This window comes from Oreochromis niloticus, linkage group LG15 (assembly GCF_001858045.2).
Source record: "Oreochromis niloticus isolate F11D_XX linkage group LG15, O_niloticus_UMD_NMBU, whole genome shotgun sequence".
Classification (NCBI taxonomy): Eukaryota; Metazoa; Chordata; class Actinopteri; order Cichliformes; family Cichlidae; genus Oreochromis; species Oreochromis niloticus.
The window spans coordinates 34422637-34438016 of NC_031980.2; the positions used below are offsets into that span (position 1 = coordinate 34422637).

At 36.5% G+C, this 15380-nt stretch overlaps 1 protein-coding gene across 2 annotated transcripts; it reads left to right on the top strand.

Annotated features, from left to right (window-relative positions):
* Positions 1-1632: 1632 nt before the first annotated feature.
* On the top strand, positions 1633-13207 carry mfsd8l1 (major facilitator superfamily domain containing 8-like 1). Of its 2 annotated transcripts, none has more exons than XM_013273661.3 (12): positions 1633-2085; positions 5781-5966; positions 6146-6208; positions 7286-7405; positions 7516-7595; positions 7706-8036; positions 8351-8424; positions 8582-8795; positions 9064-9186; positions 9357-9487; positions 11068-11182; positions 11371-13207. In XM_013273661.3, exons 1-11 carry the CDS (start codon positions 2010-2012, stop codon positions 11146-11148), a joined length of 1479 nt encoding a protein of 492 aa, XP_013129115.1. In that variant the 5' UTR covers positions 1633-2009; the 3' UTR covers positions 11149-11182; positions 11371-13207. The 2 variants fall into 2 exon arrangements, with proteins under 2 accessions (XP_013129115.1, XP_013129114.1); XM_013273660.3 differs by having other exon boundaries at positions 11376-13207.
* Positions 13208-15380: the final 2173 nt, after the last annotated feature.

The following is a 15380-nucleotide window of genomic DNA, read 5'->3' on the forward strand; positions in this document are numbered from 1 at the left end:
AAGAAACAGTGCTAATTGAATTAAGTAGCTCAGAGAACAGTGAACCTTCAGGTTTGTAATTACAGTTCCAATAAATCTGTTTGCGGTTTTTGGCTCCATTTATTCCCCCCGCAGACCCTAAATGGGCCACTTATCCTCAGCCTACTCACAACAGCAACAATGCATGTTGGCTGATGTCATTCTGACTGCACAGGAGGCAACAAGGGATCCACAACCACAGAGCAAAACCTTAAGCATGTGTAAAAGGAGAAACACGCATAATTAATGCCTAAAGATTAAAGATTGACTCTCCCTAAAAAGAAAGATTAGGAAACTTTAAAACTTCCTTTTAGTTTTAGGAAACTAAAAGGAAGATTTAGCAACTTTGAATAATGTAACCCTACCTCATGTGTGGGACTTCACAGTGTGATGGGCAAATGTTCTACATGCCAACAAACTAAAATGTGAACACACGACAGACAGAAAATTTAATCAAGCGTACACAGGCAGCTTTTTGTACGGAAAGTGGGTTTTTCTTCTAATGGAAGTCACAAGATGGGGAACATTTTTGTCTGACTCAGACTCGAGTTTAGTGATGCAATAAAGGAACGATGTAACTTCTCTGAGGTCTTCCGCTTTTCCTCCTGCTTGGCATCTCCGTTTTCAACATCCTTTGTCCAACAAATCCACTATCCCTCATCATCATCCCGTGTTTCTCTAACTTCATCTCCAAAAGACTTGACGTGAGCTCTCCCTCTGATACACTCATTTCCTAGCTTGTCCATCCCGGTCACTCTCTATGAAAATTTTAGCTTTTCCAGCTCCAGGTTTATGTCAGTGCCACTGTCCAAAATTATACATCATAGCAGGTCTCACTCTCGTCTTATAAACTTGCTTTTCCACTCCTGCTGCCAGCCTCCTGTCTCACCCCTGACACTCATCTCCCCCGACTTCAAACTGCCTGCGGTCTCTTCTACTCCTAAACTACATTAATCAGCATGATTGAATCCACAATCATTAGTGAAATTAGTACAACGGCTTGTCTAATAATGCACATATAAGCAAGAAGTGCAGTTCTATCCTGGTCATCTATAGGTATAAAAAAAACTTTATTTAGATGGTGCTTCCACAACAAATTTAAGAAATGAGAAAGAGTTTTGATTCACCTACGTGAGGCTTAAAACTAGAGGTGGAGGTACAAACGAGCACATTTACATTTCAGGTCTCCAAAAAACAGAAATTTTTTTTTTCAAAAATGAAACACTGAAAGGCATGTTTTGTTGTATTAATATTAAACAAAATCACAGAATTTGAAAGATGATAATGATTAATGTCAAAAATCATGGCACGCTGCTCTTCCCTTTATAAGCTACCATTAAAAGTTGAAAGTATCGGTATTGGTATCGGCAATGCTCGCCTTGTATTTACTTTGTATCAGATCGATACCAAAATCTGCAATATCGCACAGCACTACCATCATGTATCTTGTTAAATGGTCTTGCAACAGAAAGAAGAAGAGAAAAAAACCCCCAAACAAACCTTATACTCTATTGTGTGCGTATATTACTCAATCTATGAAAGCAGTTGAAGTTTCAAGTTGCGGGCAACCGGAAGTTGTGTAGGATGGCTTTAAACTGCGCGCTGCTGTGATTGGTTGTTTCCCCTCTGCTTCGCTTTTGGCAGTTTGAGGGCGAGTGTTTAGTAAGCTACGGCTAGCATCAATCATTGCGGAGTATTTACCCGGCTGGTTTAATTACAGACATTTTTACATAGGAATGGACTTTAATCACGACGAAAGCACGGGTTTTCCATACGATATGTGATAACGAGTAGTGCTAAGTGATATTAGCCTTGCAAACGCTGTTCAGGTAGTAGGAACAGTATGCTCTGCTATTTGAAGCATTCTCCAGCTGTTTTCTGTAATTGGAAGCACTGCTCTCGGGATTATGTCGGCGGTGTTTGGTAGGGAGACGAGAAGGGAAATGTATGTTTAAATTCATACAGAAAGAAGAATTCAGCAGTCAGACATAATGGATAACAGACGGGAAAGGAGGCTGACATTTATCACCATTGGACTTATTTTTCTTCTTAGCGGCGTGGAATATGGTAAGACTTGTTTTTGAATGGGGTAAACATGGGTAGATGACAATGACAAAGAAATTGTAACAACTGCAACAAAACAGTTCTATAAAGATATTTTAAGTGGACAAAATGGACCGTTTTAATTATAATGTAGGTGCAATGACGCATGAGTCATAAAGAGTCAAAAGGATTTTTCAAAACAGGTAAGTTCTTTATTTTATATATATATATCCATATCCCCTTCATATCATATTTACTACAGTCTATTTAACAATGTATGCGAATATATTAAACATTAAAAAAGACTACATTTTCAATGAAGGTCATCTCTACAGTGCATTTGTGATAACAAATGTTTATAAGTATCCCAATATATACGATGTATATGTATTGCATAGGATATATAAAAATCAAATTATTGGAAGAGTTGGACATAATAATATGTTTCATTGTGTTTATTTACCACATTTGCATTGGCATTTAACAAAAAACATCTGTTCTGTGTTACACACTGCATTATAAGTACCATAAGCTTAACCGGTTATAAATACACACACACAGACAACTGTAAAAGAATAAATTATAAATCCAAGTTTCAACCCATACAATTGTGAGCTTTAAATGAAGTGAAATTAAGTACAAATATAAGGTTGTTATCAATTTTATGATTCCGTAACAGCAAATTGTTTTTACTATTTGCTGGTGACATCCAAAGTGTAAAGCAGAAAATAGGAAATTCATTGTCCAGAGATGCAAGATTGAGGTAGTACTGGGAAAACTCGAAGGTAAGGCGATAATACCAGTGTAAATCTTTATGTGGTGTAAAAATATTGCGATATCATTGCGTCACCATACATTTGTTCCCTGGTGTGCGCAGTAATGAGGGAACCCCAGGCTGATCTGTGAGTTAGATCCACGTGTGTCAGCCTCCATTGATGAGTTAGTGCCTAAAAATGGAACTACTTGAACAATCTCCAACAAAGCACAGGTCTTAGCAAAATGTGTAAGAAAACTGTTCCTGTGTAAATAATAAATATGTTTCACCAGATGAGACCATAGCCCAGAACCATCGAGTACAACCAGGCGAAGCGTGAGAGGACCTGTGACCCAAATGTATATAAGTGACTCAGTCCAGCATGATTGGAGCACTTGATAGCACCCCACATGACAGTGAGAACAAACAAGGAAATAACTGATTACTGAAGGAAAATCTCAGGTAGAAGAGATTTTTGCTTTACTTTGCGACAATATTGGGCAACTCCCAAAGAGTTACAAGGTTAAGTTAACCTAAAATCTTAACCAGTTATTTTACACTTGGACTTCAAATTTTAAAGGGAAACACTAGCTGGGTCTTGAGGCTGGAGCTTGATCACAGCAAACTGAACAGTTGGTTAAGTATTTAAGAGTGTTTAACGTAAAATAGGATCATCTACACTACAGTTTGATATTGAATATTTAACTGCACGTCTTCTTCCCCTCACCCCCAACCGGTCTCAGCAGCTTGCCACCCCTCCCTGAGGCTGGTGCTTCTGGAGAATTCTTCTTGTTAAAAGGAAGTTTTTCCTTCCCATTGTCACCAAGTGCTGCTCATACAGGGTCATCTGATTTTAAGGGTTTTCTGTTATGTATTATTATCGCAATATAAAGTCTATTGAGTTGACTGTTACTTTTTTTTTTTAATTTGACGCTATATAAAAAAAAATCAAACTGAATTTAACTGGTTGGACAACATCATTGTCTTTATGCAAACATCTTAAGCCATTATCGCAACTCGGTCACAGTCACTTTAAAATACAGTCAAAAGAACAACTGACAACAGACATGAATACAGGTGTGCCCTGTGAAACCATTGCGTAATCCAAATGTGTTTAAAAATGTCCACATTTAAGACATGTATACATAAGAACAGGTTAGGAGCAATGTAGCAACCACAAATCAAACAAAGTCAATGAACTTAACCTCTTGCAAAAAGGGTGAATTAACACATAGTTGATGTGAAATAACCGCCATGTAAAGTAAATAATTCTCAAATTTGGGACAGATAATTAAAGCAACTACACCAGTGTGAGGAAAAAATGCAGTTGACTAACCAGATGAGTAGTGAACAGCCTGGAAAACCAACTAGCCAGCCAGGTGTCAGCTATAAAGCAACATGCATCAAGCAAATCGCTTTACACAGTTAGGTCAATACGTTTTTGGACTCTGCTCCACTTTAGTCGATTTTAAATCAAACATTCATGATGTGACTGAAGTGCAGTCTTCCAGCTTTAATTCAAGGGGTTTTACCAAAATAATAATTAACTGATTAAGAATTGCAGCCACGTTTAGCCAATCTTTTTTCAAAGGCTAATGATTAATTGGGAAAAGAAACACAGGCCTTGTTGTGGATCTTTCTACCTCCAGTTTTGTAAAACCATGCTCTGTTGGGGTGAGATCAGATGACTGACTTGGCCACTGAGGAATATAGCATTTCTTTGCCTTCTGAAGCTCTTGGTTTGGTATTGCAGTATGCATTGTTTCACTATCCATTTGCACTGTCAGCCGCTGTCCAATCAGTTTTGCAGCATTTTGCTGAATGTGCTACTGCTACTTCTATCAGCAGTCACATCGTCAGTAAGCACGACTGACCCAGTTGCACTGACAGCCATACATACCCATGCTATAATATTGCCTCCATCATGATTTACAGATAATGTCATATGCTTTGGATCATGAGCTCTTTCTCTCCTTCTCCATACTTTTTTCCCCCATAATTGTTTTTTTCAGAAATGTGTAGGCCCCTTTAAATGTTTTCTGGTAAAGTCTAATCTGACCTTCTTGTTTTTGAGCATAACCACTGGTTTGTTGTAAACCCTCTGTATTAACAATCAGAAAGTGTCTCTTGATTGTAGACTTTGACAGTCACAGACCTACCTCCCCTCTGTGGTCTTTCAGGCCTTTTTTTTTTTTTTTTTTTTTTGAGCTAATCAATTCATTCATTCTTTTAAAGAATGAACCAGATTTTTATTTTTATTTTATCAGCTTAGTTTGTCCTGATGTAACGAGGGAATAGGCCTCACCTGGCCGTGAAACTGCTTATCAGTCAATCAGCTTCTATTTACCTTGTTGCTTCTAAAAATTGTACATTAGGTATATAAATTGGCCGTAATTGTTAAAAAGTTAATGCAGTGTTTTTGTTAAAAACCTTGAACCAAATTAGGTCTGTACTTCAATCAAATCTTGTTTATTTGATTCCACTGTGGTGCTGTATAGAGGCTGTTTATAGACAACGAAATGAAAAAGAGAGATTATTGAATTACATAGGGATACAGGGGTTTTGCTCTTTCCTAACGAGCAATATCTAAATATACAAATAAATGATAAATTCCTAAAGTTTATGAAAAAGAAACCTTCAGTTTTGGAGCTTTTAGTTTTGTCACTTCCACACACAGTTATCTCTGTCAGGGCCATATCCCTGAACGACAAGAATTTGAGTAGTAATTTTCTCTGGAATTCTCAGAGAGCGTGCTTTATTGTGTGCCATCTGACCCAGTAATTGAATTTTGGATTACATTTGGTCAGCATTATCGTTTGCCTGTGTGATAAATAAAGCTCTAAGCAATAACAGCATGATGTATCTATCTTTTTTCTTTTAGTTTTCAGACTGTGATGAATCCTATATGTATGATTTCTTAATGGTAAAATAAAAAACAAATTTCCCCTCTCTTCTCTATCCACAGCTGTAATTTTGCCCACAATATGGCATTTCTTGCAGACTCTGGATGCAGCACCTTACTTTCTGGGATTGGTCCTGTCAGCATTCAGTCTGAGTGGCCTACTGTCTGGACCACTGTTTGGCCACTGGTCCGACAGAACCCGATCAACAAAGAAGATCATATTGTTTGCCAACATCTTTGAGATAGTTGGTGAGTCCACAGGTCTTGCATATTTTCTAACACTCAGCAATCCTTCAAACAGGATTCACGTTTGAACCCCAGTTATGCTGGGTACTTCTTTTGTACAAGAAACCAAACATAGTTTTTTATTCAAATCTTATGACAATTATTTAAGTTGATTCCATATTTAGTTTTTATCTTTTTTACAGGTAATTTCATGTACTTGATGGGATACTCAAAGTGGCTTCTGCTGTCAAGCAGACTGGTAGCAGGTGAGTCTATAATAAGTAAACGTAGAATTGAGAATCATTTTGTGGATTTAATGACTACAAATATGTTATTAATACTGAAAAGTGTGTTAGTTTAAAACAAATTAAAAAACTTTAATATAAAAGTTTTAGACTGAAAGTACTTCAGTAATTAGAAAATACTGGGATACATTATTTACTGCAAAATATAGTCCCTGCCTTTGTGATGGTTTCCATTGACACTCATAAATCCTTAATTTGTAGGTCACTAATGTTTCAAAGTTCAACCATCTGTTTACAAGCTACTTTAAATTGAGTCTTAAGGTATGTTTGGTGAAATATACTGCAGCGTTTGCAGTCATTGAGTGGGTTACGAACTGGATATAAGACATTGTTAAGACTTTGTCGAGGTTGGACATAATAGTTGCATAATTGCTGTCACTTTGTTGGGGTAATCTGGAGAAATTTCAAGAATGCCAACTGTTTCCTTCTTGTTTAAATAGTTCATGTTCACAGTTCTTATTTGGAGCTATGTTGTGGGTCATTGTCCCATTGTAGGAGGAAATTGGCTCCAAGTGGCTCCAATAAATGAACATTCAATGGTACGGCTTGTACTGCAAAAAGTGATAGCATTCCTTTATCCCGTACAAATCTCTCACTTAACATCACCAAGACATTCGTGAGAGTCACTTAATAGAGCTGTTAAGATAAGTTGAAGACGTGTAAAGGTGTCTGTTTGTCAGAGTAGAAACTTGTTTTCTGGTTTATTGGTTTTCGCTGTTTTATCTTCATCTTCAAAAAATTATTTTCTTGGCCAGTTTGAGCCTGAAACACTCAAAGTTCTGGTTACTCAATAAGCCAAATACAGTTCACCTGTCCCAACATAAGTGAAAAAAACAAAACACTTTTTTTTCTAATTAATTATGCTTTTAACATTTAAAACTTGCAGCTGTTAACACAATCACTCCCGACACTTGACTGTTAATAAAACAATGAAACATGATTTCTTTTTTTCCCCCCACTGTAAAAAAAATAGTTTTACCTGGAAAGAGTAGCCCAAGTTGATGTTTTTGGTTTTTAGTTGGTTTGTTTGTTTCCCAGGCATCGGTGCAGGCGTTAGCTCGTCCATCTTTGGCTTCTTAACCAGAAGCACGGCCCCAGAGGACCGTGCCACTGTATTTGCTGCTTTCATGGCGTGTCGGCAGGCTGGACTTGTGATTGGTCAGAGCTTGTTTGCTTTCTTGTGACAAACATTAAAGATTGTTTAATTATTATAAATCTTAATGGTTTTAGGAGGTTAATATTCATGCAGTATCCTTTGTTTAACACAGGTCCAGCATTTAACATCTTTCTGAGGTTGTGTGATTTCCACCTGGGTCCTTTTGTAATCAATAAATACACTGCGCCCGGGGTAAGATTTAAAACATGTCAGTATGCATTATAAGAAGGTGTTTTACATTTTTGATGCAGTTTTTGCCTCCATCTGTGGAGAGCGTGACCTTGTTCATCCATTCCTTGCAGCTGTTTATGTGTCTGCTGTGGATTCTCCTTCAATTCGTGGTTGTTTTCCTGACTGTGGACCTACCACCTGTTGAGAAGAGGAAAGCCAGGGATAGTATGACGCGAAAGAACCAAGAGGAAGAGAATGAGAAAAGCCTTGTGGAAGACGAAGAAGAGAGCAATGAAGAGGGAAAGCCCCTAATAGTGTCTCAGGAGCTGATGGGGTCCTACGGCTCTGTCATGGCTTCCAGTCCACCCAGGAACACTACGCTGAATCAAAATCCTTCACCTGACTCTCCTGTTTCACCAGCAGAGTCTTCAGGTGTCTTTAAGAATTTCAGCATATCTCGAGGTCAGTCATTCACATGATTATTGCTGGTTGCCTTGCCTGTTTGTTCATCTCTTCTTCAATCCTCTTCTTAAACAGATTGGATTGCCTTCTTGCTCCAAAGTGTCTTAGTTTCATCAGTCTTGGAATGTGCAAAATATATCTCTTACAAGTGAAGTAGCACAGTTTGTTTGTTTGTTTGTTTGTTTGTTGCTGTTTCTGAACTTCCTGGTTATGAAATAGATTTTTGTCCCCTTTCCATCTGACTTTGCTGTTGACCAATGTCTCTTCCCTGTGTTTTCATGTTTTGTCTACATGTTTCTGTTTCTTTGTATCAGAGTTCCTGAGAGAAGAGGTGATTGTGCTGCTGGCTGCCCAGTTTGTCACCTTTTTCAATCAGACAGCGCTGGAGGTGCAGATTGAAACTCACATACAAATTAAATGATCTGTTTTCAATATATCTTTTCTTGATTTTTAATCATTTTAAACCCTGTGAGAGCATGCAAACTAAGTTTTATCTTGCCAACAAACATGATGAGACTAAAGGATTTAACGGGCTGTGTCCTCAGACCATGGTGACACCTCTGACGCAGAAATATTTCAACTTTGGGGAGCTGGAGAACAGCGTGATGTACTTTCTTGGTGGTGTAGTGGTGATCGCCGGCTTCCTGTTTGTGCGCTGGCTGAGCCGCCATGTGACAGAACGGGTCATCCTTGCCATTGGTCTGTGCATGTGCAACATCTCCTGTGTCTGGTGCCTCATCTTCTTGGCTAAGCCGCTAGGTTAGACGCAACTTGAAATTATTATTTTTTTGATTGTTTATTTTGCTTTAGCATCTAACTCTAATGAATGGTGTTCATCTGGACGTAGCATTTTCATATATAGAACTAGATCCTTGATCTCTCACTGAGACACAGTCAAAGTAATGCTTTCTTTTTACACATACATAATATTTAATCCTCAAAAAAGCTTTCCTGAAATCCATCCTCGAAATGTGTTATATATATTATTCACCTTTTTCCTTCCTTTGGCGTTTTGTGTTTTCTCTAGGTGGCTTTGCATGGCAGCTGACAGAGTTCATCATTGGGGTATTTCTGCAGATTTTGGGTTTGCCGTTTGTGTCCGTTGCGCAGGTTTCTCTGTTTTCCAAAATTACAGCTGAGAAAACACAAGGTGAGAAACTGCACCATCTACTAGACAAGCAAAGGCACGACAGGGTTCTGGGGTTGTTTCGGGGGAAAAAATTAGTATATCTGTGAAACTGACTGCATATTTTAAGGCCTTATAATAACCATATAAGTAAGCCCTTTAAAGTGTTTTGTGCTGTGTGGGGTATTTTGCAGGTTTCAGTCAGGGAATACGTCGTTCAGTGGGGGGTCTAGCCACCATTCTGGGCCCACTGTGGGCTGGAGGCCTTACCGAGAACATGTATGTCATGATGGGGATGATGACGGTACTGCTGGTCCTGCTAACGGTAGGCAACAATTACAATGACAAAAACATAAGACATCCTGTCAGAGGTTAAGTGTAAACTGTTGGCTGAGAGGAATTGTATTTATATCGAGGGCAAAACCTGAAAAAATAAAACGATGAAAACGTGAAAACTCATTTGCAATATTTTTGCTTTTGAAATTTTCTTTATACAGTGTAAATAGTACATTTGGGAAGGTTTAGGTTATGTGCTTCTCTTCTTTTCCTAAAGAAAATAATACAAATAAAAATAATACAAATAATACATAATACACATTTGTGCTTTTGTGTTGCTTTACTTTGCCTAAATACTTCTCTCTACTTTTCATTTATTAGGAATGAATAATGCTACTTGCTTGAGAACATGATTAATCATCACATTCCTTGTTTACACAACCCTTTGTTTTTGCACTGATGTGTATAAAATTAACCAGTTTCTAAAATTGGGACTCACAAAGTGTACAAACGTACATTTCTGTTTTATGTCAAAAAGTGATGTTTCTCATCAGTGAGTATCTGTTTAGAACAAATAAAAACCTAAAAATAGGTTTTAAGTTAAGAAAAGGAGATGCACGTTGACATGTCTAGCCAGCAGCAACTGGATTAGGTAACAAGCAAGCACAACAATATCCTTTTAATGAAGTACAGGCTCACTCGTTATGAAACCCAAATGTTTAGAAGCAAACAAGACAAAACAAGGCAAAAACAACCAAATTTACTCCATCAGTTCTTCACAGACCTTTCTTTCATTATTTTCTCTGTGAAAAACATGGAGTTCTACCTCCCTGACACATCCGATGTAGTTTCTCAGTTATCACAGCATCAAACGTTCAGTTCTTAAAAATATTTAAACTTTTACAGATACTACCAAATGAACCCAAATTAAACATTTCCGCTTCAAATCACGTCTGTAAAACTCCAGTTTGGATTCAGGAAACAGACACTATCTCTTCTTTTAAGATTAGGCTTCAAACTTTCCTTTTAATAAAGCATATAGTTAGGGCTGGATCAGGTGACCCTGAATCCTCCCTTAGTTATGCTGCAATATGCTGCTGGGGGATTCCCATGATGCATTGAGTATTCCTTCTTCTTCTGTCACCTTTCTCACTCACTATGTGTTAATCAACCTCTGTGCATTAAATCATACTCGTGATTCATCTCTGGCTCTCCTCCACAGCATGTCTTCTATCCTGTCTTCCTTCTCTCACCCCAGCCGGTCTCAGCATATGGCTGCTCCTCCCTGAGCCTGGTTCTGCTGGAGGTTTCTTCCTGTTAAAAGGGAGTTTTTTATTCCCGCTGTCGCCAAAGTGCTTGCTCATAGGGGGTCATATGATTGTTGGGTTTTTCTCTGTATGTATTATTGTAGGGTCTTTAACTTACAATATAAAGACACTTGAGGCGACTGTTTTTGTGATTTGGCGTTGTATAAATAAAATTGAATTGAACTGAAAATTGAACTCAGCTTAGCAACTGCTAAATGATAACGACACCAACTAACAGACAATCTTTCTCTTTCTCTCAGCGACCTTCCACTTCAAAATGAGAATAAACGTTTCTTTAAAAAACGTTTTTTGTCCATTGCAGATGATGCTGGTCTACTCATACAGTCGATTGGTGGAACCTGCTGCACAGGAGCAAATGGACAATTCGGAAAACTTTAATTAGCAAGTGGCTGTTAGAGGAAAAGTGGTTGAAGGAGGTACAGTTTTATTTACAACCATAATGTATGTCTTGATGCGATTCATTTGAATTCAGTTTTATTTATGGTAGTATAGTAAGTTATTGTGAGTATAGTAATATACTCACAATATTACATTTTAGATGTCTAGAAAGTAAACAAAAGTCTTACATACTGTCTTCTTCTGTCTCTCTCTCTCTTTTTTTAAGAACAGTGGGAGCTTCGCGATCTGTACTTTCTGTCCCTCATCAGTCTCACTTTCTGCATCATGACCATCATGTAGAGTAGTATCACGCACCAGAAGCACAAAACTTATTCTATAAGGGTTGGATTTGTCTGTGCAGAGGCTGATCTGATGCTATTTAGTTCACTATATTTCCTATGGAAATAAACAGTTCTGCTGTTCATGCAAGAGTTGGATAAAGAGGTTTGTACCAACATCATACTTGTGCTTCAGCACATAAAACATCATGCTAACTGTTAATTTGATGAATATTCCTAATGTTTTACATTTGCATCAGAGGACCATATATGAATATATATTAAGCAATGACATGATTTGCATTATTCAAGTTTTTTGACCATTGTGGGATTAATTTGCTGACTCCCTGAATTTTTTGAGGGTGTTTTTAGCGTTTAGGAATGACAGCTTCTTAAGCTTTTGCCCCCTTTTTGTTTTTTCCAGGGGACTAAAGGTAATTTGCTCAATCGACCTTTTTCATGGACAGGTGTAAACTATTCTTTCATTATTTTTTGCATTAGTTAAACAGTTAAAAGATTTTGAACTATGCATGTGAACTTGGAATCAACAGAGATGAAAGTTGGATAGGCTGCAAAAACAAATCTGTTGCAGAGATAACAGCAACATTAGGATTTGCGAAATCAACAGTATGATGCATATATGAAAATAAACATACTGGTGAGCCACAGAAGACATTAGCGGTATTAGTGCTCTGGCTAGTCTGTAACTGGAAGACTTCACAAGGGTAGACTTTATCGGCTTCAAGAGTAGAAAGGCCAAAATCTAAAATGATGATTTTTATTTCAATTATGATTACAATAATTTTTACAATTACGTTGTGCCTCTGAAGACAGGGGACTGTAAATGAACATCGCTGTAATTACTCAAAGACATAAAAGCTTTAAAGACTTCAATTTCATCTCAAATCTGTTGTAAAAAATTATAACTGACAAAATATCACTGTCTAAATATTATCTACTGAAACTGAATTATAGCTTGACCTATTGACCTTCTGTTGTGATAGAAAATAATAATGTTATTAATGGCAAAACAGTACAGTGCAGAGCATTTTAAAGGCAGGCCTTTTTGTCTGAAATAGCAGATGGATTTTTTTCTTTATTTCTAGGCTTTCTTCAAATTTACAATAATTTCATTACAGTTGATCAAATGAAATGTTCAACTTTGCATTGATGACACTGTTTTACATTCCTCCCATATTGTATTTATTAATTTAACAAGCGCTTAAACACATTGCTGATATGTTTTTTAAATGTCACAGTAAGTGTGACAATAATTAAACACTAAAGGAATCAGAAATACTTAAAACAACTAATACAAAGAATCTTTTTTTCTTTGGAAAGCACTACGAAGTACACATTGCTAATATCGTGATGCTGATTTCATATATATTTTCAACACTGGTGGGCGCTCTTAGTCTTTGTTCTGAAATATTTCATTCTTATTACTGCATGACTGGTATGTGATCACAAGGAGTTGAGTCCACTGTTAGAAGTTTTTTTTTGTTTGTTTGTTTTTTTTTTTTAAATGAACATCAGCACTGTTAGAGTTGCTTTAGGTACAAGGCCGTGCTAAATCAGGCACTACACTTTTTGCAGGCTTTACATTTATGTTTTTTGTAATAATTTCTTCACATTTTACACTAAACACACCAAAGTGATGTTATAAACCGAGTCTTCTTTATTTCATATTTATTTTTCATTATTTATTTATTTTGTTTTGTTGCCTCGCAGAATGTACATGGCCTTCTTTGTATCCTTGTCTTTGAATAAAAAAGATGAACCTCATTATGTGAGCTTTATAATTCTCCTAATAAGTGATGAGTTTGGGTATGGTCACACAGTCATTTTGAGAGTAGAGCAAAAGTACTGGTGTAATAATACATTACTTATGTTTACTATATACATATATGACAAGAAAATAGAAAAACATGAATGTTTATTTACATATTTAGATTTCTGTTATTTAAAATGCATATTAATTGCAATAACAGTATTTTATCAAGGTTATTTATTTTCTATCGTTTAAAAGTCAAAAAAGAAAGTTTTTAAAAATAGTATCTTGCAGTTTAATCTCTATTTTTTAATTAAACAGTTTCACTGGATTTTATTAGGTTACATCACCATCATCATCATTTGGAGGCAATGAAGCAATGAACCCAACTGAGTGTTAGTATCCAAAATTAATGGTTTAGTGGAAAATGCTTGAGTTGATTTCTAATTTGAAGCACTGTTACAAAAAATCTGGGAGGTTGGTAAAACTACATTATTCTGTAATAAATGTACTGAGTATTACTTGATTGATTGTTTTAGAAATTGATTTTTATATTAAATAATACTTTGTAAAATATAATTTTATATGTATTTTTAATTCAGCTTGTTTTAGAACAATGAGTCTACTAATAAAAGAATAATATTACTGCTAAAATAGTGCCGTTCATATGAAATTATTATTTTTTTTTTTTTACATTTTTAAAACTTTATTAATTTTATTTATTTATTTAGCCTTATTTAATCAGAAAATCTCTTGAGATTAAAATTTATTTTTGATAAGTGACCTGGTCAAGAAGGCATGCCATTACGAAGATAAAAACATATACAAAACAAAAATAATATTGAATACACATATGCAAAAATAAGTCAGAATGAAACAAAAATAAATAAAAAGAAACGAAATTAGAAGGTCATGTAATACAAAATAAATAGTACATTAAAATTCTACTTTCTTCATACCATTTATTTTCTTGTACATTTAATACACTATAAAATAATTTTACCAGTACATTTAATTTTTTAATTGTTAAATAAAAAATTATTCATATAGTTTTGTAACATAGTTTAAAAAATAATGTAAAATATATATGACATGTACCCTATTTCCTTGTCATTCCTAAATCTGCGCCTATAATGAAGGCTCAGATTTAGAAATGTACATTAACTGATAATAAAAAGGTGATATTATTCATCTCCCTGACCATATTTTTGGTATTATAATTTGAGTGTGTGTGTTTCAGTGAGAAAACTGTAATACATATTTCACAACTCTTTTGTTGCCTCCATATTTCTGTAGAATTTTGCAGTTTATGAAATATTTGTATTTATTTATTAATTTATTTTTTAATAATTATTTAAAATTACTGCAAACAAATTCATTTTGTTGTAAACTAATAGCAGGCCTTCTTTGTTGGTCCATTCAAGACAAATCTTGCTCTAAATCAGGACGTTTTACAAGCTACTGTTGATATGAAGCGAATGTCACCCCACTGGGGGCCGCTGTGACCTCGGCACAAGAACAACCAAGAAACAAGCGTGTAGGTGAGGCCTTGCTCATGACGACATGCCTTCCGCTTGATGACGCGATGGCGAGGAGGTGTGGCCACGTGTTGTGAACTCTAGTTGAACCCATTTTGATGTTGGGCGGGGCTGGCTCGGAAATGTTACGACACAGCGCCAGTAACAGAGATATTTTGGGGTTATCCTTTTTTTTTTTTTTCCAACTCCACTCATCACACACACAATCCCCAAACACAGTTAGCCTGCAGCGGCACACTGACCGAGCAACGACCCTGCATATCAGGGTCAGAAGTGTAGAACACGTCGTGTGTCGTATCAACAATTGTCGGGGTAAATTTGGCTTGCCCGCTCCTCCTCTTTCACTACCAGTCGCAGACATATAACCAAATTCACCGATGATAATGGACACATGAACTTTTGGTGAACTGTATTTTCTCGACTGGGGCAACGAGGGCATGTAGAGTTTAGTAGGACTTTGTTTGTGTTGTTCTTTTTTGTTGTTGTTCTCAGTACAATTCCCCAGGCTTGATCACTAATCGACATCCACAAACCGAGTGAGGATGGTGTAGGGATGATGCTCTGTGACTCTGGGGGCCTTGCGGGACCCTGGCATACATATTTTACATGTGTGAGAGCGGACAAAGCATTACCGCCGTATCACCATCCA